Source organism: Acinonyx jubatus, chromosome B4 (assembly GCF_027475565.1).
Source record: "Acinonyx jubatus isolate Ajub_Pintada_27869175 chromosome B4, VMU_Ajub_asm_v1.0, whole genome shotgun sequence".
Classification (NCBI taxonomy): Eukaryota; Metazoa; Chordata; class Mammalia; order Carnivora; family Felidae; genus Acinonyx; species Acinonyx jubatus.
In genome coordinates this window covers 102,739,681-102,764,810 of record NC_069387.1, presented here as the reverse complement: position 1 = coordinate 102,764,810, position 25,130 = coordinate 102,739,681, and the positions used below count along the sequence as shown (strand labels likewise).

Sequence of the window (25,130 nt, the reverse complement as noted above, 5' to 3'; positions counted from 1 at the left end):
TGGTTAAGCCACATCAAATGGTAGGTTGAGTGGTCTAGACCCTTGTTAGTCAAAGTGTGATCTTCTCTGGGAGCTGTTAGAGGTATAGACGCTCAGGGTTTACCCCAGTCCTGGTGAATCAGAATCCACAATTTAATAAGATCCATTGGTAATCTATATGCATGTTATGTCTCAGAAATAATGTTTCAGTAGACATCTAATGAATCATCTAATTATTCTTATACCTAATTATTTTTAATTTAAATCCAAATTAGTTAACATAAAGTTTAATAATGATTACAGGAATAGAATTTAGTGATTCATCACTTACATATAACACCCAGTGCTCATTCCAACAAGTGTCTTCCTTAATGTCCCAATTCTTTTAGCCCATCCTCCACCCCAACACCCTCCCAGCAACTTTCAATTTGTTCTCTGTATTTAAGAGTCTCTTATGGTTTGTCTTCCTCTCTGTTTTTACATTATTTTTGCTTCCCTTCCCTTATGTTCATCTGTTTTGTATCTTAAATTTCACATATGAGTGAAATCATATGATATTTGTCTTTCTCCAACTGACTTATTTCACTTAGCATAATACATTCTAGTTCCAACCACGTTGTTGCAAATGACAAGATTTCATTCTTTTTGATAGCCAAGTAATATTCCTACACACACGCGCACGCGCGCGCACACACACACCTCATCTTCTTTATCCACTCATCAGTCAATGGACCTTTGGGCTCTTTCCATACTATGTCTATTGTCAATAGTGCTGTTATAAACACTGGGGTGCATGTGCTCCTTTGAAACAGCATTCCTGTATCCTTTGGATAAATACCTAGCTCTTATATTTAATTACTATAGGATTATGTCATGATGCAGAATTTGAATAACAGTCTAGAAGAGAAAGGGGATATATATGAACTTGGCCTTGCATTTCACTATGGGGTTGCTAACTGAATTAAATGCTACTCCAGAAGAAAAGATCCTGTTTCCTGATATTGTACCTGATTTAAGTGAGATGGTGTTCACAAACTATTTTTTCAGTTAGCTTCGGACTCTTTGTGATACACAAAAGCAAAACATGCCTTTTGGATTTCTTGCCCTAAACCCTGAGGATACTTGCATTAATCCCCATATTATACACAGAGTTTAATCCTTCTCCTTGTTCCCTTCTCCGTGGCCTCTTCCCGTTCACTAAAACTAGGCGAGGCTAAATTCCCTCCCTGACAACATTTCCTCCCTTCTCAGAGTGGGTACTGGTTTTGTCTCCTGCTTCCTCCCTATTCCTGGCGGAATGAGTCTGTACTGAAGGCAGAAGGAAAGGAGAAGAGGTTAAAGAGATGTGTAGGTATAGAGGGGGACTGGAACCCCTTTCCAAAGACCAGACTTTGCTCACAGCTGAAATTTACTAGGGCGGGGAGGACTTCGCACACCATCCTTATCGCCAAAGCAATGCATGGAGAAGAGCTGGAGAGGCAGTGAGAAGTGACAGATGCCACCACACCCTAGCTTGACTCAGGTCAACCATGACCACCGTGCCTCGGTCCGGGGAGCAGGGCGCTGCTTAGAGAAATGACAAGCACGGAAGGCCAGAGAGCGAGAAGGTGCCCAAGCGCATCGGCCTCCCCACAGCACCAGCCGACACGCGCTTTCCTGCGGCGACCATTGTGCGGGGGAAGCCCGGACGAGGAAGAGCGCACCCCCTGCCCACACCTGCCCACCCCCAGCCTTGGCTTCTCAGGGGCGCTGGGACGGCCGCCAGCCCCGGCAGCCCGGGAGCGGCTTTGAGGGAGTCGTGTGTATCCGCGAGCGCGTGTGCGTGAGGAGGAGAGCAAAGACGTGATTACTTCAGAATTTATTTAAGGGCCGGTGGAAACCACTGCAGCAGCTTCCAGGGGAAGCCCTGGTTCCAGAGGAAGAGGAGGTGGCGGCTGCCAAGGAGGAGGAGGGGGGAGAGGCGGGGGAGGAGGAGCGGCGGCAGCGACAGCACGAGGCGAGTGAGGAGAGACGATGCTGTAGCGTCCGCACCGGCTCCCGGCAGGTTGGTCCCCCCCGGCCGACTGGTGCAAGCAACGAGGCTCGCCAAGAGGCTGGGAGGAGAGTCGGGTGTGGGGGGCCGACGGCTCGCCTCTCCGGAGAAGAGGCGCCTCTTTTGAGTTCGATGAGACGCCCTGGCGCGGAAACAGTCTGGGGGCCGGGAGACGACCTGTCGTGCTCCCCGCATCCCTGGGGAGTCGCTTCCCTTTAGCTTCCCAACTCTCGGCGTTAGCCATCAACTCCGGAGAGGCTCCGGGTGGGGGCATGGGTGGAGAACTTCTCTTCCAGATACTCCTCTCGCCTTTCCCCAAAGCTCGCGTTTGCAGGGACCCCCTCCGGGTGGCCTGCGAGGGGGGATGGTGGCCGGGGGGTGGGGGGGAGCGGCGCCGCTCGGTTAAGTTTCTGTGAGTCCAACCCAGTCCCCTGCTCCCGGCTCCCCGCCCCGGGTCACCAGCTGCACGCGGGAAGCCGAGGCTGCTCCGCCAAAGGGGCCGCTACTGCTTTAAGAGCCGCCTCCCCCTCTCCTCCCTTTGACAATGGTCTGAACCGAGCTCTGCTTCCCAAAGCAAAATTTGTAATATGCCATTTTTCCGATGGACGCTTCTCCTTTTGGCTGCTGACGGAGCCGCGGGAAGATGCCGGGCTGCTGCCACGCCACCCAGCCGGGGCACGTTCAGGGAGGGCGCCGGGGCACGCGAGTGTCTAAGCTGCCTTTCTCCTCCGGTTGCTAGGGAAATGGTCCAGGAGTGCCGGCTGTGAGCTTCCCCTCTCCTCAAGCCTGAGACTGCGGTTGTCATTGATCAACTGAAGAAGCAGGACCCGAAATTACAGACATTAGGTACCGAAACTGTGTTCGAGTTGCAAGATTTCCATTCCGCCTTATTTGTTTATTTATTTATTTATTTATTTTTTTTTACCACCCCCTCCCCGGCCCCACCCCGCCCCCAGGGAAGATGAGATGCAAATTCCTCCTTGCCAATTACTGTTCCATACCTTTTGCTTTCCACCCCCATCCTCTCCCTTCTCCTGTTTCTCCACCTCCTCCCGACTTGGCTGTCTCTCGTTGGGCAAACCATACAGAATTTTAGTGTGGAAATTATGAAGTCAACTTCAGGGTGGTGGTGGGGGGGTGTGGCTGAGAGATAACTGTCCAGCTGTGTGGCGAGGGCTGGCTCCTGGCCATCTGTAAAAGCACTGGGGTAAAGAAAGTGCAAAATGCTTCCATTAGAGGTGGTCATAATATTTCCTGAGGACAAGGGATTTCAAAGAGTTAAATAGGAGGAGGAATATTCATGTAATGTAATCAGACAATGGCTAGGATTTCTCTCACTCCTTGTGGGTTAACTGAGGTGGAGCTGGGTTGGTTCTTAAGACTAAATCTTTGAAGAGGAAACTAACTACCCAGAATAATTGCATCTTTGCCTCTAGTCGGGTCTAAATCCCAATGATTTGCTTCAATAAAGTGATTCATTGACAGAAAAAAAAAGCCTTTTGTAACATTGTCATATCTGAATAAGTACTTCTTGAGAGGCGTATATTACTAAGAAACACATTGGATCTTGAAAGCCCTTGGGTAACGACTCCAGTGGGCATTCAAAACTTTTATTTTGAAATCTGTGAGATCTGGAAGACAGTCAAGGTTACATACTAAGAGTAAGGGAGTTGGTTTTCCTGGTATAAAATTCTTCCAGCTAAATTTAAGCACTGGGACAATTAAACCAATCAGATTATTATTATTTTTTTTCCTTTCACAACAAAATAACAATGTCTCTAACTAGGTCTTGAAACCTTAGGTAATTTCATGAACAGGCATCAACATCTAGAAGAGGATAACATAATTCATAAATTCAATTGGCTTTGGAGAGGGGTGCTGAAAAGGCAAATATCCAAGTGAGCTGTTAGGATGTCCTTCCTGGTTTTTCAGAATTGTGTGGTACAATACAATTTTTAAGACTGAAAATGATTGTAAAAGTTAAAAGTGGTATAGGAAGATGGAGTACACTAGAGGGTAGACAGCCTTTGGAAGTTGCTTCAGATGTTGGCCATTCTACAATAGGGTGTTTAACTCTTACCTTGAATATATGATCTTAATACCCCAATATGCATTTAGAAACAGGTTGTATTTTGTTTTCAGGGTTATACAAGTATTTTGTCATTTATATAAGACAGGATAGGAGTTCTACTGCCAGAAACTAAGCTAGTTCATGAAAGTGACCTTTAAATTTTTTAGAAAAAAAAATTTTCATCTAGTTTTGGTGAAAAGACTTTAGATTTGCTCATCTGGGTTGTCTGTTGGTGAAGAAAAAGCAGATTAAGTCATCTATTTCCTAAGTAACTTTTGCATAGTTTAATTTCTCCCAATTGGATTTGAAGAGTTCAGAGTACCCACTGGAATTAAAACTTTAGGCCTAGAATTAGAATGAATCATAAAGGCAAAATATTCTGTCTGAAAAGGTTAATGTTGTTCACTTTATACAATAACTAAATAAATACTAGAATTTTTAATTGCCCTTTAGAATTTTACTGTGTTATCTCAGTCAGGTATTCTATTGAAACCTTACAATGGGCTTGTTTTAAAAGAAAATCATGGATTCTCCCCCTCCCTTACAGAAGAGAATACTGAGGTTTTGAGAGGTGATGTGACTTGCTCTCCTTCCAACGCCTTAGTTGTGAAATCAAATCGAGTGAATTAATAGGCTAAGACCCTGAGTCCCTAAGCTACTTCTCATTGTAGCATCTCTGGACTGACTAAATCAGACACCAGCTTTTATACTGATATAAGAGCCCAAAGTTCGTGAATGTGTAATGTCCCATGGTGACACCAAGCCTTTGTTAGCACTAGGGTAGTATATCCAGGAGGGCATTGTAGCTGAGGTAATCACCGCAGTTATGCTTTTCCTTGGAATTTCAAGTTTTTATGAGTAATTCAGAGTTAAGATGCACGAAGGGCTTTTCCCCAAGAAGGATATGATGTAAAATACGGATTTAAGAATGTTTAAGTAACCCTAAAATGTAAACCTTGCAAGTGTTCTGGCACAAATTGTCACAGTGCTATCATTTCCTCTCCCAGTGTTTTGTTTTAACCTTAAATGTCAAAAAGAAACACATTGGTTCCTGCTAATGATTTCTCAGAATGACACAGCTGTTCAGTGTGTGGATTTTCATGCATGGCATGTGAACTAATTGTTTTTAATATTCAAATGTGTTGGAACATTTTTTTCCCAATTCCTTCTCAATTAGTGAAAAGAAGATGTATAGCAGTTAGAAACGAGTCTTCTTTCCATTTTTGTGATAGTGTTTCAATAAAATTCAAATTGAGAAAAATACAAAAAATATTATATTTTTATCTGTTAAGTGGTTAGCAATAGTAACAATGTGTGTGCGCACTCGCGTGTGCATTTAAATACATCTTATGTATCTATTCTTTTACTTATTTTAGGGTGAATAAGAAATTGAACAAGTCAATTCTTTTGCCTTCAGGTAGCCCAGTGTTTGGAGTGATGAGCAACAATTCAAACTATTATCTTGAATTATCCTACAATTCATCCCCCCCTTAAATTTTTATGTAGAATATCAGTCACAAGATACTTTACTTTTATCTTTTAAAAAGTTTCTCCTAGTTTTCAGTGTGCCCTGACCAAATCATTCAGATAATTGAATTTATCTCCTCAATAACCCAATTTATATGAAGAATTGCATAAAAGTAATTAACTATTGACCTGTTAAGTCTTGACATTTTATTTGACTATATCACCAGAAATATTTTCCCCAAGGACAGGAATATATAGGCAGAAAAATGAATTGACCTTGCATTATAAAACCAAAGAATGCTCCAGGATCAACAGCAAAACCAGTATATCTCCACATCAGCCTTCTGCAAAACCAAGCCCTCTAATTAATAGCTCCTGGCCTCAGTACAACAACTGAAATTGAGATGGGTTTGATTCTTTTTCAAACATAAGATAGAAGGTAAAAGGGAAAATGAGATAATTTCTGATTTTTAAAATGCTATACAGTATATCAGTATATCTAAAAGTCTGTTGTCTATTTTAAATCAAATTAATAAATGATTTAAAAATATTCTAAGCAGTTCATTTATTTCATGACTGGAACCTTGTGATTAACAGCTGAGATGTGAAGTTACTACATTAGATAATGTAGTTTATGGTGTCTGTTTTGTGGAATATTTGAAAGAGTGTTAGCTTGTATTGTTTGGATGGAAAGCAGACAATGCAGTTCTCAGGAGACAAAGGAATACTAACAGTAATTAGGGGAATAATGACCTAAACAAACTTATGCACCTCAGTCTGTTTCATAAAGCCTCTATCAAATTTAGTCAATATCACTTTATCTACTTTATGTAGACTACCTTAACAATTTAGGTAGAGAGCGCATAAAAGTAATAAAATTGGAGTTGTAAAGTCAAGAAACTATAAACTAGTTGGTATGCAAAAAAATCTGTTGGTAAAATTAAAAAGTCAAAACTGATTATTATATAAAATGAATACTCAATTATTCATAGGTTTCCTAAATGAACGAGTGAACATTAATTCATTCAATTATTTAAGTCATTCAAAAATCATTTACTTCCTACCCATTAACAGCCAGACACTCTGCTTCCTTTTAACAATATAACAAATAAGGGTAAAATGGAGGTGTTAGCTATAAGAGATTTGTAAACTTACAGGTGAAGATCACTTATTAGTAAGTTGAATAACATATTACTATAAATTGAATTGGAGGAATAAATCATGAAAAAAAACCCAAATCTTTGAGAAGTAGGTGATACCAAGTTGTATCTTGGGTAGAAGCTTTATAGATTATCAATAAAAGAGAAAGGATGTAGATTGGCCGAAGTCAATGAATCATATTTCATTGAGGTCAAAATATTTAGTTGGAGTTGGAACAGTGTGTAGGAGAAGAAAGAGACAATCAGACTAATGAGTTGCAGAGTTTGGTGAGTTGAGGGTCAAGTGGCATTATCGCAAGTAGTTTCTTAGTACTAAGACTTCCCTCCCCTTTACTTCCTTTAAGCAATGATGTGTGAAGTGATGCCCACGATTAATGAGGACACCCCAATGAGCCAAAGGGGGTCCCAAAGCAGTGGCTCAGACTCAGACTCCCATTTTGAGCAGCTGATGGTGAATATGCTAGATGAAAGGGACCGTCTTCTAGACACCCTTCGGGAGACCCAAGAAAGCCTCTCACTTGCCCAGCAAAGACTGCAGGATGTCATCTATGACAGAGATTCGCTCCAGAGACAGCTCAATTCAGCCCTGCCACAGGTATGATTCCTGGTAATATTTGTCTTTCCTATTGCAATCACAAATGTGACAAGACTTTGCTTTATTTCTATTCTTAGAATTATCTTTTTGCTTAAAATATATGATATGTATGTTTTGGTGAGAAAAGCATAAGAATAGATTACTACTGGTTCACATAAAATCTTATCTTAAATTTGTAGTACTTTGGTGATGGTGGGTGTGAAGGCTGAGTTCCTATCAGGTCTTTCTTTTGAAAATTTTATCTGAATGTTTTGGTGGGTGTAGAAAAATCACCTGTTGATCAGCTTTCAATCAACCAAATTTGGGAATAGTTAGTTTTCTCTTTCTTGCTCTTTAAACAGTATTATGACATTTGGAAATATGTGTTTTCCATTTTCAGCTGTGTGGTCTGTCTTTGGAAATAATCATAGTTTGGAAGTCTACTGTCTTTCTTTAAAAATGCCTAGCACCTGATCAAAAATTCTTGGAATTTTCAGTGTATTATACCCTCTTCTTCAAAAACATTTCAACCAGTTTCTTGAAAATATATTTTGGAAGTTAGAGAAAAGGCAAAAGTTCAGCCTTACTCTAACAAACTTAAAATTGTTAGATTAGCTATTTTTCAATATGTTTGTCAAGCATCTTATTTTATAGAAAAAGATATCATTTTAAGAATTTCAAGCTTATTTACATACAAAGTTAATACTGACACTCAATTTTCTTATTTAAGAATAGAATAATTGTGTTTGTTTTAGGTATGAGAAAAATTATAGAATATGAATGAGATTTTTAATAATCAACCCCAATACACTATATTTTTCTCTTAAATACAAATTTGATTGGCCCTCCACTTTAACGACAGTATAGAAATGTTGACGAGTTGACCTCTCTCCATGAAGTTATGTCTTGTAGCAAATATCGTTTCATAAATATTGAAAATTATATAATCAAAGTTGATAAAATTCTAAACCCAGATTTACTATTAACTTGAAGTGTGTTGTTGAGATATTAAAGACTCTCAGAATGGAATGGATCACCTAGAATCCTTTATCACATCCCCACTAGGTAACCCCATAACCCTATATGAAGAACTCTTGTTGTAGTCCTTTTTGTTTTCAGTTTGTCTTGTGTTAAGATGCAATACTGTTTTCTGTAACCCTCACCCATTGGTACACCGGTTTATTTAATTACACAGAATGAGTTGATTCATCTCAAAAGACAGCAATCATATCTTTACCTAGAGTTATATTTTTCAGCTGTATTGAACATTTTGATTATAATAACATCTAAAATTTTAAGTTTTTTTAAAATTGTTTAATGTTTATTTATTTTTGAGAGAGACAGAGACAGAGTGTGAGCAGGGGAGGGGCAGAGAGAGAGGGAGACACAGAATCTGAAACAGGCTCCAGGCTCTGAGCTGTCAGCACAGAGCTCGACGTGGGGCTCAAACTCATGAACCATGAGATTATGACCTGAGTCAAAGTTGGACGCCCAACCCACTGAGCCACCCAGGCACCCCTAAAATTTTAAGTTTTGGATTTGAATTATATTGGTCTGCAATCTCCTATCTCAACACTCTGGGGCTAGTGTGTTTCAGAGTTCAGAATTTTCTTGACTTTTTTGTAAGTATATGATGTATATTATGGAAAACTAGATGCATTCTGGGAAGCACCCTATAATTCTACGTTTTCATATCTGAAAAGAATTATATGAATATTCCTATTGCCTGGAAAAAATAAAGACCATAAATCTCTCATGTTAGTACAGCTTTAGTTTTGTACCTATCAAGTTTGCAACACACTTACAAATAAAATATCAGTTTTCAGAGTATATGGGTTTTGGAATTATAGGTTAGGGATTATGAACCTGTATATTCACATGGACATAGTCCCAAAGTCTTTTGTGAATACTTTGACACTTTTCTTGTTGTTGATTTACATCTTACTATTCTATGTATTTGAATAATGCCTGCAATTCACAGGTCCTTAAAGACAGTGATGGTCCTGTAATATTTTTAAAGTAAATTTTAAATAATCTAATCTGTAACTTAAGCGCTCTGGGTATCCTGCAAGCAACAGAGGAATATTCTTCTTTAACTGGTATCTTTGAATATTTTTTACTTTTTTGTAAGCAATGTGCCTGCACTGTTTAGTGGCATTGCATTGGATATTTAGCTGGAAGGAGAAAATGACTACTATAAATGTGTGTTTTGAGGCAGAAGAAAACATGTAAAATTGAAAACTACTACAATAACATAAAAATGAAAATTATTTTAACAAACATGGGATAGAATTCAAAGCAGAGTCAATCAAACTTTATGACACACTATGTTTTATATAATACTTTTAGGTGTTGGTGATTTGATGCTTTGCTTTAGTCACTTTCTCTCAGAACATTCCTTTATGAACAAACGTAGCGATGATTTTAACAATCCTAACCATATAAAGTATTTTGTAGCCATAGTGTTTAGTTTTTCATCACTTGATTGGGCGTAACTGTGTTTAAAGAGTACTTATAATTGCACATCACCAGGCCTGGTGTTTCTAACCTTCACACTCAATTTTCTACCTTTCTTATGCACAGATGAATTTAAATGTTCCATAGAACATGCTCCAAACTCAGTCATCCTCTGCCTCCCATTCCCCACCCAAATCTGGGTGCTCTATCTCCTCACCCAGACACCTGACAGTCCTAAATACAATCATCATTTATCCATATTGTTTTTAATCTTCTAAATAATTCTCAAATCTCTCTATATTTTTTTTTGTTTTTTTGTTTGTTTTTGTTTTTGCACCTGGTCCCAAACTTCTTTGTTTTTACATCTCCTAACATTTCCACTTTAGCAAATGCGTCATGCCATGTGTTTGAATAATATTGCTCTGCTTGCAGGATCTCCATAAGCTTCAGGCTTTTCCGGTCTCTCCTTTGTACATATTCATCTCTATGCCCATAATGTTTTTCCTCAATGTCTTTGCTTCACGTCTAAACTTAGCCAAGACTTTATCTCTTCCAGGAAGGCTTCTCTGAACCCCCAGGTACATTTCCTCTGTGCTCCTTAGCCTTATAATTTCCCATATTATCATTAAATTATCTGTGTATATGCCTGTTTCCCAACCTGGACTATATGCTTCTCCAGAACAGGAGCATATCTTAATCCTCTAACCCTGTGAACCAGTGGAGTACCAGGTCTGGAGTGAGGGCTTTTAAAGTAAAATCAGAACTAAATGCATATTCATTTGGATGGAGAAGTAGCAATAAACTTGATACAGGAAGATCTAGTTTGTATTGTGGTTCTTCTGTGCATCATCAACTTGAGTCAGGACTTCAGGTTTCCAGGCTATAAAAATCAGTTCATACTAATACTTCACAGGGTAGTCTGTGATGATTAAAGAAAATAATATAAGTAAAAACTAATTAATTTGCAATGTATAAATATAAAAAGGCTTGCATTTGTTTTGTCTCCAATGCCAAAAGATAAATTAATTTCTGTATATGTATGGAGCGTTAGAATAATTTACTAGGAATATTAATCAAATAGTTTTAAAATTTTTGAGTACAGGACAGATATTTGTCAATTACTAATATGCTTATTAAGAATATTTACAGGAAAGGTAAGAGGAGGTAAGAGGAGTGAACTTTCCATTATAAAAAGTCCATTTTATATATATATATATATAATTTATATAAAAATATGTTTATATTTAGTTTATATTTACATATTTTTATTTACAGTATTAAAATATTACTATAATATATTATTTATATTTTTATATTTATATTATTTATATATAGATATATACATATATATTATACATAAAATATATTAGTTCTTCATTTAGCATATATTGAGGATCTTCTGTGTATTATTAACTAGTTACATATATTTGAAAAGGGGATAAAGGAGAAAAGGCACATTATTTGGCTCCCAGAGAACTTAGGAAATAAATTTGCTTAGAAACAATATATAAACGAACCCAACTTAATATAGTACCAGAAGATTGTACAAGTATTGAAAAAATTTTGAGCTATAATCTAGGCCTATGATTAAATACAGAAACTTTCACGTGTAAAGTGATATTAAGGAGGTCTTTTTAAGAAAATGTTGGAAATAATTCAAATATATTCTGTGCGGAGTTGTAGAGTTGTGCATAGGGCCCTCTCAAAGACTTTTGGGGGGTTAAAGTTCAGCCTACGCTCTTCTTTCTAGTCTAGGCCTGAGGTTCCTAATTTGCACAAAGGAGACAGATTAGCTAGCAGCATGCCTGAGTTTTGTTTTTATTTTTTGAAAGACTATGTAGGAATCAAATAAGGAGAATAACTGAAAGATTTGTTTGTCAAAGGGTTGTAGTGTAGGAATGAAATTTTATATACTGGCAGTGGAGGAATATGACCTGTTAACAATAGGAGTTTGTACACAGTATGATCAGTAGAATTTTGAGTGAACTGGTGACATGATGAGGTAATGATGAAGGAATATTACTCTGCCATTTTGATTTAGGATGGATTACATAATGTACTCATTAGCTATCTATCGCTGTGTAGCTGTGTAGAAAGACAAATACCATATGATTTCACTCATATGTGGAGTGTAAGAAACAAAACAAATGAGGAAAGGGGAAAAAAGAGACAGGCAAACCAAGAAACAGACTCTTAACTATAGAGAACAAACTAATAGTTACTCGAAGGAAGGTAGGTGGGGGGATGGGTAAAATAGGTGATGGGGATTAATGTGTGAGCTTGTGATGAACATCAGGTGTTGTATGGAAGTGGTGAATCATTACATTATACACCTAAAACTAATAGAACTGTATGTTAACTAACTGGAATGTTAATAAGAACACTTAAACAATAAAAATTATGCTATGTAACAAACAACATGAAATCTCAGTGTAAAACCTCATGTAAAATTTTGGATTTATGGAATTCAGCTGATCTTGACTTAGACTGGTTGATCTTGCCTGGGCTCATTTATGCCCAGTTTATGGTTAGCCCAATTTATGGTTAGCTGAAGGTTGGCTCAGTTAGCTGTATGATAAGTGGCTATTGTTTGAATTAGGATGGTCTTGGCTGGACCAACTGGGGCCATTCATCTCTATGTATGTGTGTAATCCTGCAATAGGCTAGCCCTGGCAAGTTCTCATGGTCGTGGAAGAGGAGTAAGAACAAAGAAGAAACAAGCAAGTGGTTTTTAAGCTTCTGGTTGAGTCTTATTTTGGTAAAAGTTATGGCCAAGCCCAGAGACAGAGTGGAAGGCAATACACAATTACATGGCAAAATTACAGGAGGGGATGAAGCATAAGGACCACCACGGTAACTGGTCTATCACAAATATAAGCTAAAAGGGTCATTTGGGCCATTATTATGTTAGGGAGAGCTTATTGTGATAACGTAATAATTCTGGTGGGTTGTGGGAATTTGAAATAGGATTGTGCAACTTAAATCTAAGAAAGACAATAGAAATGTAAAGAATGTTGGGGAGAAAGGATGGACAAAGACTGGTAATGAACTGACTGGCAAAGACTTGGAAGTTGAGTCAGAAGATCTGAATTTGAACTGGAGTTCTTCCACTTATTAGCTGAGGGACCATTGGTAAGTAACTTGACTTCTCTGAAACTCTATTTCCTTAATTCAAAGGAGGGATGATATCCTCTGTTGGGAGTGATTAAAAGGAGGCATGTATATATTCTTCAGAAACCTTGAACATTTAAAAATGTCAGGAGTCATTTTTCATTAATTGGTTTGTGCTAGTAGTTTACTCTGAGAGGAATTAAGTTAAAGGAAGCTACTTATGGAGAGCAGGAATGTTTATATTTTGACATTTTAAAATGCAAAATATTTAAGTGACACTTATGGAGAGTCACTTTTATTCTGGAGACAGACTACCTCCTAGGTATCTTTGTGGCTTGCAACGTACTAGCTCAGTGACTCTGGTTAAAGTAGTTAATTCAAATAATGATAGACCTACCTCATAGGATTATTATGAGGAATAAATGACCTGGAACATGTCAAATGATCAATTCAATGCCTCACAGATAGTACATGCTCAATAAATGTTAAATGCCGCTATTGATGCTGTTATTATTACTATAGATATTATCATCATTATCCTTAGCCAACCTTAACTGCATAATTTTGCTGGGTAATAATGAACACCAGCATGAATTGAAAGCACTAAAACGCCGTACTCTCTGCAATCTTTATCAAATTTTGGAAGTCCTTTGATTTATCTTTTTTTTTAAAAAAAAAATCTTAACTACACTCTTCTAAATGGCTTCCCCCAATTTTCCACTTCCTCAATGACCAGTTTCACATGTCCCTTGATTGAGTCAAGCAACATCCCTTCTTATTCTACTGAGAAGATAATATCTGGATTGAACTCTTTCCTTTTCAATGAAACCTCATGGTAGTGCACTAAGCATTTTATCCCTTGCTCTGTCAAAGATGCTACATCTTTTGCTGCCTCCTATTATAGTTATTCTATTTTCTTAATGTGCTTTTCTTTCTTCCAGTTAGTTATTTTCCCCCTGGCCAAATGAAATGGTGTTCACAAGCAGCCTTTGTTTCTCATGATTTAGATCTCTTTATTTATATGTCTTTCTTAACCTTTATTTTCAGACGTCTATCATCACCATTTTTTTAAAAATACACTTCGGCATGCCATCACTGGATACAGATTTTGCAAATCTAGTGATCCTCTTTCATTGTCATGCTCCTTGGCATCTCTGTGCCAAGCAATACTATTAATTATTTCATCTTATAATTCCCATGTCCTTAATTCTTTATTACCATTCCTTTCCTAGATTACTAGTTTTGATGTCCTCTAATAACGATTCTCTTCCCACATATCCCTGTACACTTATTTATTCCATACTCATCTTCATTTACTTGTGTTCTCCAATCTTAAGCATTGCCCTTTTTGCTTAAGGCTAGTACCTGCCTCTAGATCTTTGATGATCCCTTCTCATGTCCTTTTGATTATTTTTTTGTCTCTACTATCTTCAATCTTTCTTGCTCTATCAGTAGGCTTTTTTGTAACATATTCAAATCATTTTCTTAAAAGTAAAAGTACAACAGTACCCACAAAAGAGTTGCTTAACACTGTGTCTCCGCTTAGCCACCAGTCTATCTTTTCTTTTCCTGTAATTTTATTTCCCAACTTGCCTGTTTTCACTGTCTCAATTTCTTCATTTTCTATTCACCTTTGAGCAACTGAAGTCTGGCTTTCCCTCAGATTCCCTGCTCAAAATGATGTAATCAGCAGCCAAGTGATGGATGCAGTAGGTCTGTTTTATTAAAATTCACTGCAAAATTTGACACTGTGATGACTCCCTTCTCAAAGAGCAAAACAAAACAAACTAAAAAGCCAAACACCTCACACTGTTAACTTGTATGACACCACACTATCTTGGTTTTTAAACATTTTTGACTTTTTCCTCCCCATTTCCTTTTCTGTGAATCCACTCCTTAAATGTTAAATAATAAAGATATGATGGGGGCACCTAGGTGGCTTGGTCAATTAAGTGTCCAACTCTTGGTTTTCGCTCAGGTCATGATCTCACAGTTTATGAGTTCAAGCCCCGCATAGGGCTCTGGGCTGACAGTGCGAAGCCTAATTGAGATTCTCTCTCTCCCTCTCTGTCTTTACCCTCCCTGCTTATGCTGTCTGTCCCTCTCTCTCTCATCCAAAATAAATAAATAAACCTAAAAAAAGGATATAATGAATAATAACAATAGCTAATATTTCTAAACACTCCCACTAGGCTAGGCAGTGTTTTATTTAAGTATTCAGATATTAAAATGGGGGTCTTTCTGCCTTTCTCTTTGAAGGGAGGCTAAATAAGTGAGGTGTAACTATATGCAGAAAGTACTAGGACATAATCCAACTAATAAGTCCAACATTAGTTCAAACTCCATTTTAAGTCTCAACAAAGGTTGAGGGGGTAAAGCTAGAAGAGAGACTGGATTGTTTTGGAGAGCTGTTGGTTTGTTGTACACAATCTACCATTCCATGTAGGAGGGATGGGGTGATTACCATTCAGTTCAACCAAGTGAGAGGAACTTCAGGGCAGACACTTATGAGAACTTGATGTATTTCCTCCAGAAGCCAAAGGATATAGTCTGAAGTCTAAAAGCCACAGCTGTGGCTGGAGATGCCCCTGCCTCTATAATAGATTAGAAAGTCACATGGTAGGAAAGCTTCAAGTCCTCCGATGTCAGAATAAAGGTTGGTAATATTTTGAAGCCCAGGTCCCAGGTGGTGAATAATGAGAGAGAAATTGGAGGATTGATTTCAAAGGACAAACAGAGCTAGTCAAATAAAACTGGGGAAGACAGATTCTTTGAGAAAGCCATGAACCTGCCCCAGAAGAAGGGTCATTGATTGTGTATTTGCCATTCAGAAAGCCCTGAACACACATGACAATTGTGTCAGCCACATTCCACAGTGATCTTTCATTCCAATTTCACTTTCCTAGGGTCTGACTCTGGAAGGGTCAGGAATTGTTGCTGTGAATGTAGGCTATCAGCATGAAGGAGACTACCTTGTCCCACCCTCCATTGTAGACTTTAAAGCTTGAAACAAGCCTGAGCTAAGTGAAAGGGTGAGCTTTAGGCAGAACAGAAGCTTGGGGCTTTGTATATTATATAGTCCTATATGGAATGAGACTATGAAATTGTTAGACTACTTAATTCCCAAACAAAAGGATAGATAGCTTATTTTCTAAGCATGAGCAGAAAAGCTAAGACACCCACCTGAAATTTTATTTGGGGTTCATTTCTTCACCTGAGGAAATCAGGAGACACAGAAATGTTGATTTCTGAATCCAGCTCCTTCATTAAACTGGTTAGATGTATCATCTCAGTTAATCCTCAAAACATTCCAATGAGGTCGTTATTATTATTATTCCCATTTTACAGATGATACAACCGAGGCACAGAGAGGTTAAGTAACTTGTTCAACACCACACAGTTGGTAAGTGGTACTCACCAGGATTTTATTCATGGCTTACTTTTGTTTTACTCTGAGCCATCTCCTTCATCTCATTATGCTCATTAGATATAAAGAAACCTTTCTCGAAACCTTCTTTATGAGACATGGGCCATTGAAAGTATTTCTCATGACTACTCCTAAGTTTTTAATAAGGCAAACATTATGATTTAAATATGAAAAGATTATTAGAGTTCATATAATTATACACACAATTATTTAAGAATCTCAGTTCTTCGTATTTATAAATTTACCTTTTAATGTATTAAGCATACTTCATAGCCCATCATCTACTTTTTATAAGCAAGAGTGTATGGGTTGCATGGAAAAGTATTTAACCAGAAATTATAGTACGTGGGTTTCATTTTCAATTTTGTGAAACCCCGTGACACAGAAAAACCAGTGAACTTCTGAGGCTTCTTGTTTACTTACATGTAAATGGGTAATTCTGGTTCCCTCTAATATGTTGAATACTTTTGTTAATTTCAAATGATTATAAGGGTATAGACTTCAGCTTTATTGATTTAATAATCACAATTTAATAAACAATTGCTATTTATTTTTATTTAATTTTTATTTGAGGGGGGGCACACAAGCTAGGGAGATGGGTAAAGGGAGAGAGAGAGAAAAAAAATTTTAAGCAGGCTCTGCACTCAGTGCAGAGCCTGACGTGGGGCTCGATCCCATGACTCTGGGATCATGACCTGAGCCAATATCAAGAGTTGAACGTTCAACTGACTGAGCCACCCAGGCGCCCCAAACAATTGTTTTTTATACAACAAATATTTTAGGGCCTACCCTGTGTGAGGTTCTATGCTTACAGTATAGTGTTGCTGATAACTATGCTTTGTTTTAAAACTTGACTAACGATGAGTCCTAGGAATGTATTGTAACAAGAAGGTAATGCCTACAATCCACTGGATATCATGTTCATTAGTAAATTCTTTGAAATGAGAGTTATTTCTAGTGGCTCCATTGCCTTTTATCCTCTAATGTAATGAACCGTCCATGTTCCTTGAAAAGGGCAGTCCCTCTTTTGTGTTCTAGAAATCACCCCCTCTTGCTATTTCAGGACAAAACGTTTCCCCTCTTTTTCCTACATCATTAAAAAAAAATTCTATTACCAACTCACCTAACCAAGTTACCACCCCATTTCTTTCCCTTTACAGCAAAAGTTTAAAAAAATTGTCTACAATCATTATTTCTCATTTCTCTCTTCCTGTTTTCTCCATTTTCTCTTGAATCTACTCTAGCTGGGCATTTACCGCAAAAACTTCTAACGTGCTTTGTGAACAATACCTGTAATCTCCATAGTGCTAAATGCATTGGTCAATTCTCAGTCTCATTCCTGTTTATCAGCTGTATTACACACTTTGGGTCTCTTCTTTTTTGAAACACTTGCTTCATTTGGCTCTAGTGCAGTGCATTTGCCTGCTTTTCCTCCTATCTCTTTGGTCATTCCTCAGTCTTTTTTGTTAGTCATTCTTAATCTTCCTGACCTATTAATGCTTGATTATTCCAGGATTCAGTTCCTGTACTTTTTTCTTTCCGTCTTGGGCTAATACAAGTGATGATTTCTCCTATCTCCTAGCTTTATGTATTATCTAACTATTGATGACTTCAGAGTTGACCTCCCAAACCCAGACATTCCCATGACCTTCAGACTCCTATTGTCAAATGTAGAAATTAAACATGTCTCAAACTGAGTTCATGATCTTCACTTACTCTTCTGCATCTAAATTAATAGCAACGTCAGTCTTCTTTTGGCTTAGGCCAAAACCTCAGTGTTTTATTTCTTTCACATTCTGTATTCCATCCAGCAGTGAAGTGTCTCTATTTTATCTTTAAAATATATGTAGACTTGAACCACAATAATCACTTCTACAACTCCATCCTAGTCAGTCACCATCTCTTACCTGGATTAGACAGTATTTTCCTTTCTCCTTGCTCATGTCTGTACCTCATTAATCTATTGCTAACATAACAACAAGAAAGATCCTGATTCTGATAAAAGGTAAGTCAAGTATTGTTTCATATCTGCTCAAGTGTCTGAAATGCCTCCCCTTCTCAATGTAAATGCCCAGGTCTTTAAATTGGACTAAAGTTCTAACAGCCCCCTCCCCTTTTTCTGTCTGATAGCATCTCCTGTAGTTTTCTAGCTCATCCACTCTACTCCCACTATCCTGGTGTCCTTGCTGTTCAACATGTCAGGCATTCAACTGTGTTAGGGTCTTCGCACTGGTGTTCCTTAGGCCTGGAAAGTTGTCCCCCAGACAGCTATGTGACTGGCTCTTTCAACTCTTTAGGGCTTTACTCAGATACCACTTTCTCAGTGAGGCCCTACCTGAGCAATGTATTTTAAATTAAAATAGCTCCCTCCTTAATATTTCCAATCCCTCTTCTCTGCTTTTTCTTCCTAGCACTTATCACCATCCAACACAGTGTATACTTTATTTATTTATTTATTTTTGCCTTATTTTTTATGTCTTTCTTCCTCCACTAGATTCTGTTCCATGAAACCCGGGAACTCTTTTCTAATGATTTACAGCTGTATTTTCTGCCCACAACAGTATCTGGCACTTAGTTATTGTTCAAAAATACTAAATAATGAAATGAAAACAAAAGTCATTCTTTTGCTTATTGAACACATTCTCTGTGGTATCTAGTTTGTGCTTATTTGGCAAGTCTCATACAGTCATAAAGAATTACATATACTGACAGAACAGGAAAACAAATACAATTTATACAGTATTATGGCTAAAGTGTTTATAACACTAAAGTCATAGTATATATGAGGCTGGTGTTGATATTACACCTCAAAGGTCTTCTAGAATGAAGTGGGTTTTATATCAAAAAATGTGGCATTTTAAAAATATTTTATAAATCAGAGCAAGGAGATCAGAATGTAAATGGCTTGCTTTGAAGGTATGAACAAAAGATATTAGTCCAAGGCTTTTTTTACTTCAAATTCCACTTTTTTCACATTTTCATGTTCTTTTATAGGGAATTTATTTCTTAAATTAAACCAGCTTTCATGAAAGAAATGATGTGGAGAGCTGTGCAATGTCATAATACTACTACCATGATTTGAAAACTATATACAAGTTTTATTTCATGGAAACAGAAAAATAAAAGAATATTTTGGTTAACTTTTATTTTTTAACAGTTTATCTTTTAATTACTGATTTTCTATTTCTTTCTTTCTTTCTCTCTCTCTCTCTCTCTCTCTTATTCTCTCAGAAGGAATTATATCAACAGAAAAACAGCTGTTAGTATTCTCAAGATGAATTTCTAACTTGAGTTTTCCAATCAATTTTATAGTATAATTAGGTGTGCTTAATACTAGCATGCATATGATTCATTTGTTTTTATTGATCTTTGAAGAAAAATTCTAGGTTCAGTAACAGAGACCTTGAAATTTACAGTTTACTTTTTCTTGGTCTTTTTTCTTCAGGACCTTATAGCTTAAGGCTAGATAGCAACCATTACAATGTTCTAGTTTGGGAAAAGAGAGAGAGTTTAGAACTGTAGTTTAGAATGCTTTACAAACATGACTTTCACACTCTAGTTAATTATATCACACATTTTTGCATCCATTTCTGCAATTTAATTGGTTTAGCTCTCTATTAGCTTATATGTCACAGATCTTAGTGGGCACATAAAATTTGTTGTCTGATTACTTAACAATCATAAAGATTACGTGAATAATTCTTAGTGAAGATTAGTAGATCGAAGGGAAATAGTACTTGAATTTAAATTATTCTTTGCATTGCAATTGAGTTTGTGACTCTAATTTTTTTTTTAATACAGTTCTACTAATTTCCCCCAAGTGTGACAGAATTTATTGAGTGAGATTTTGAATGATTGGTACTTTCTTCCTTGGGCCTTGAATTAGGACAAATTTTCCCCAAAATGGAACTTTTAAATCCTTTTTTGCTTCCCAAGAAGTGAGATCCTTGATAGCAGAACTTGGAATAGGTGCTGTAGGAACAAGGTAAATATTCCTCTTAAGTCTCCCTCCCAGGAGATCTAGAGGTGTCAGATTGCCTGCAAAGGCAGGTGTGAGGATTGACACTAGTTCCTAAGGTATTTGGCCTAAAATGAAGATTTCTGCTTTGCAACACTACTTTGCCTGCAAGCCCATGTTCATTTTGATGTTAATTAAAGGAAATTGTTCAACCATGGATGTGAGCAAGTAGAATTTGGCACTATTTGTCTTATGTTCAACTAATTTTCCTGTTTTATTATTACTTATGATTCTCTTTTTATGCCCACTTTTAGGATAATCTGCTTCAATTAAAGTATATAATATTTTGGCTCAATTTATTATATATTTATGCTAGGGCTTAGAACATGCATTTATGTTTTGGTGACTTACAAAAGATCATTAATTGATGAGCTTTAAAAAATAGTGGTCATTAATTTAAAAGTTTTTCATGATAAAATCTTACCTAATAATCTATTTTTAAGATAAAGGAGAAAAATCAGTTCCAAATGATAGTGAGATTATTTTATCTTTGTTAATTTTGTATATGGAAAACATTATTTAGTGATATTTATACAAATGTCATTTAGAAAATTCTGTTAGTTAATTGCCTGGTCTATTCTGTCATCAAAATACAGTCCTATGAACTATATTCAATATGTACAAAATAATCCATGGCAGTTGATATTGCTTGAGTTAGAAGAAATTTATCAATTAATATCTTTTTAGTAGAAAAGATTTGATGTCTGAAATCAGAGTTTTTAGTAACTATGTTAGGTAAATTTAATTTTTCTTCTAAAACTTTAACTTCAATTTACAGCTCTAAGTCTAAAATTCTATGTTGGTACGATCACAAATTTTATCTCTTACTATGATGTAGATTCTCTATTTCTCCCCTCAATTCTATTAATTTTTACATGTTTTGAGACTCTTATTAGTTGCATTCTACTTTATCATTATTCTGTTTTCATGGTCAATTGAAAATCATCATGAAATGATCACCTTTATTCCTAAACGGGCATTTTCTCATAGAATCTGCTCTGTCTGATTTTAATTGTGTGATAGAGGATTTCTTTTTTGCTAGTCTGTACTGTACACATTTATCTATCCTTTTACTATCACTGGGTCTGTGTTTCTATGTGCATTATTCACAGAGAGCAAATTTTATTTTTGAGTTTGACAGTCTTTCTTTTTTGGTCTCTTTATATTGACCATAATTACTTGAATGTTTGTGCCAAATACACTGTCTTACTAAGGGCTTTCTCTTTTCCTTTTCTGTTTTGTGTTCCTTTTATTAACCTTTCATGCTTAACTTTTGAATTGATTGAATATATATTTTTGTTGTATAATTTCCCCCTCTATTGTTCTGGCAGTTTCATATTCTTTTGCTATTCTTTTAACAGTTAACACATAAACTGTGATGTGCATTCTCACTATACCAAAATGTAATGTTTAATGTGTACTATTCCTGCCATCTATTCCCATGTGTGTGATGTGAAAGATATTATTTTGTAGATTTATACAGGCAATATTCCTTTAAATTTATTCACACATTTACCATTTGTGTTACTAATTCCTCTTTCTGGATATTGAATCTTCCATTTGAGATCATTTTTCTTCTTTCTGAAGAACAACCTTCAATATTTCCATAAGCGTAGTCTACAGATGAATAATTTCTCAGCTTAAGACTTTCTGAAAATGTCTTTATTTCACCTTTATTCCTGAAGGATGTTTTCACTGGATATAGAATTTTAAATTAGTTGTTATTACTTTTGGCATTCTTTTTTGTTTTGTTTTGTTTTAAGTTTATTTATTTATTTTGAGAGAGAGAGAGGAGGAGGGGCAAAGAGAGAGAATTCCAAGCAGCCTCTGCACTGCCAGTGCAGAGCTCGATGATGCCGGGCCCAAACTCATGAACTGTGAATCATGACCTGAGCCGAAATCAAGAATCAGCTGCTTAACTGGCTGAGCCACCCAGGTTCCCCTTTCCTTTGGCGTTCTTTACATGCCATTTTATTCTGACCATCATTCTTCCTATTGAGCAGACAGTTGTGAATTTAATTATTGCCTCTTTGAGGGTAAATTTCTTTTGTTGTTTTCTGTTTTGAGGGAAAGCATGAACAGGGGAGAGGGGCAGGGGGGGAGAGAGAGAGAATCTTAAGCAGGATCCACCTTCAGCACAGAGCCTGCTGGGGGCTTGATCCCAAGACCTTGGGATCATGATCTGAGCTGAAATCAAGATTCAGATGCTCAACTGAATGAGTCACCCAGGAGCCCTGGTTTTTGTTTTTATTTTTGGCTTCCTTGAATAATTCTTTTTTTAAGAAGTTTTAGTATCATGTGCTTAATATGTATTTTTTAAATTCTTTTTTTGCTTTGTATTCAGAGGGATTATTGACATTGTAACTGAATGCCCTTTATTAGGTAGGAACATTTTTACTCATTTTAAAAATTCAGTTACATTCCATCTTTCCTCTCATTCTAGAATTCTACTTGTTTATTAATCTCATTTTATTCTCTCTTTTATACTCTTTTCTGTATTTTCTATTCCTTTATTTCTCTGTGATTTATAGAATTTTTTTTTGTATCCACCCTTTGGTTCACTAATTTTCTCTACTGTATCTTATTTGATGTTAACTTATTTATCTGGTTCTTTATTGTGTTTATTGTCCCTCCTGATTTTACAATTTCATTTGTTTGTATGTAAATTTTTAGCTTTCTGTGAAGTTTTACAAACTCGTCTTTTATCACTTTGAACACTGTAAGTATAGTTATGTTAAGTCTTTTAGATAACTTCAATGTTTGGGACTCCTGTGGTCTGTTTCTGTTGTTTACTATTTGTATTATCATCTATTCTTATTTTCTTGTAATCTCATGTGTATGGTTATTTTTGACTGTGTGGCAGACATTTCATTTATAAAGTTGTGGAAGTCATTTTAGTTCTAGAATTATATTATCTTCCTACAGGGAGAACATGTATTTATTCTGGCCAGGTGCCTAGGAAAATAGCAATCCTCATTCACCATTATTCAAATAATTCCTGGGGTGACCCATCATCCAGGGATATTCCCTCTAGGAACCCATCATCCAGGGATATTTCAGAGTCTCAACTTCAAATGAGGAGGATTTCCTAGGGCCCCTTCATCTTATCAGAACTTGACTCCAACTCCTGTCCCTCTAGTCCTATGAAAGAGTCACATGCACTGAGCTAGTCCCTTTAAAACTAGGGGAAAAGCAGATCTAAATGTCTGGGACCTAACTTTTCCCCTGATCCCAAATACTCAATTTTTTACTATCTTTCTATATTAGGTCATACATGAATACAAAATAAAATATAGATATAAAGAAATATGTATAGAAAGATATATCTCCAGTGTTTTTAGTTTTCCTTATCAAGAGAAGTAGTCCAAATTGCACAGTCTGACATTACCAGAAACAGAAGTCCAAGAGCTTTAATGAGTACAATAAATGTAATTAATTGAAAAGAGAGCTGAAAGCAATTTTCTTAAAATAAACATGCTAATTTCTGTGAAAAAATTAAGCAATTATCTTTCTTAATTCATTTTCTAGTATACTCCTAGTCTTGTTATATATTCCTGGTAGGCTTCTGGATGTCAGTAACTGTTTCAACAGTGTTGAAAAATAATCTTTCCTCCAGCATTTCCTCCTTCAAATACATCCTCCTCACAGCTGCAAAAGTCTCTATTTAAAATGCAAATCTGACTTTGCCACTCCTTTCTTAAAATGCTTCCATGTCCACAAAAATCAAAGCAAAACAACAACAAAAACATTATTAGAACAAAAACATACACTATTTCAGCAAGGTCACAGAAGAAAAGATGATTACACAAAAATTGATTGAGGTGACTAATGATTAAACCAATATTTATGATGATATGTGATAGAAGTATAACAATGATAGAAGTATGTAGCTAATGAACAAAAGCAAGGAGACCAGAACAATGGAATGGGGGAAGAGAAGAAGCATTTGTTGGTCATGTATTATACATGTATAATCATGTATTACATTAGTTGCCACCTTCGAATATCTTATTTTATCCTCAGAAGAGTCCTGAGATCAATCTCTTTAATTCTACATAGACATAGTAAAATGAAATCTCAGGAAAGTATGTTTCCTACTGTCAGATTACTGGTAGATGTCAAAAGCAGGATTTAAATTCAAGTTTCTCTAATTTTATTTTATTTCATTTTATTTTATATTTTATTTTACTTTTTTATGGTATGTAAGGGCACTTAACATGAGATATACCCTGGTAATTTTTTTTAACTGCACAGTCAGTATTGTTAACTATAGGCACAAAGTTGTATAGCAAATCTCTAGAACTTATCCATCTTGCATAACTGAAACTTTGTAGTATTGCACCTTTAAAATGAAACTTCTCTTATAGCACTTAAGATTATAGAGTCAAAGATAGTCTAAGATAGTTTTTTTAAAAAAAAACATTATCTATATTTCCTTATTTAGCAAAATCAGGAAAATAATTGTATGATTTTTGCCTAAACTATAAAATTGCTTTAAGCTGTATTTTTGATTAATTACATTTATTGTACCCTATTCTTGCTCTTTTCCCATACTGAACTTGCCCATCTGTGTTAACATACCTCTGGTATGCATTTTTTTTTTTTTTACTTAAGATGTTGTCCATAATTGCATTCGGGGCTGCAGGTAAGTATTCAGCACCTATTTAAATGCAATGTTTAATATATTTGAATGTTTGTATCATTTATATATTCACCATTTATCCATTTATTCCTATAAATAGGAAGATACTTCATTTTGATTTCATCCATTGGCTTAATGGAATGTAACTTGAGTCAACCTTCTCAGAAAGGTATTTGAGTGTTGGCATGTTTT

General features: G+C 36.3%; 1 protein-coding gene across 11 annotated transcripts in view; it reads left to right on the top strand.

Annotated features, from left to right (window-relative positions):
* The first annotated feature begins 1,907 nt into the window (after positions 1–1,907).
* The window catches only part of PPFIA2 (PTPRF interacting protein alpha 2), a 472,924-nt gene continuing 449,701 nt past the window's right edge, over positions 1,908–25,130 (top strand). For 10 of the 11 annotated variants that reach the window (XM_053226540.1, XM_027071168.2, XM_027071167.2 and 7 more), the window contains exons 1-2: positions 2,627–2,857; positions 7,054–7,304. In XM_053226540.1, coding sequence (XP_053082515.1) covers positions 7,056–7,304 — 249 coding nt within the window. In that variant the 5' untranslated portion in view covers positions 2,627–2,857; positions 7,054–7,055. Of the gene's footprint in view, positions 2,024–2,626; positions 2,858–7,053; positions 7,305–25,130 lie in introns of those variants that run through there. The other variant, XM_053226534.1, reaches the window with a different exon arrangement.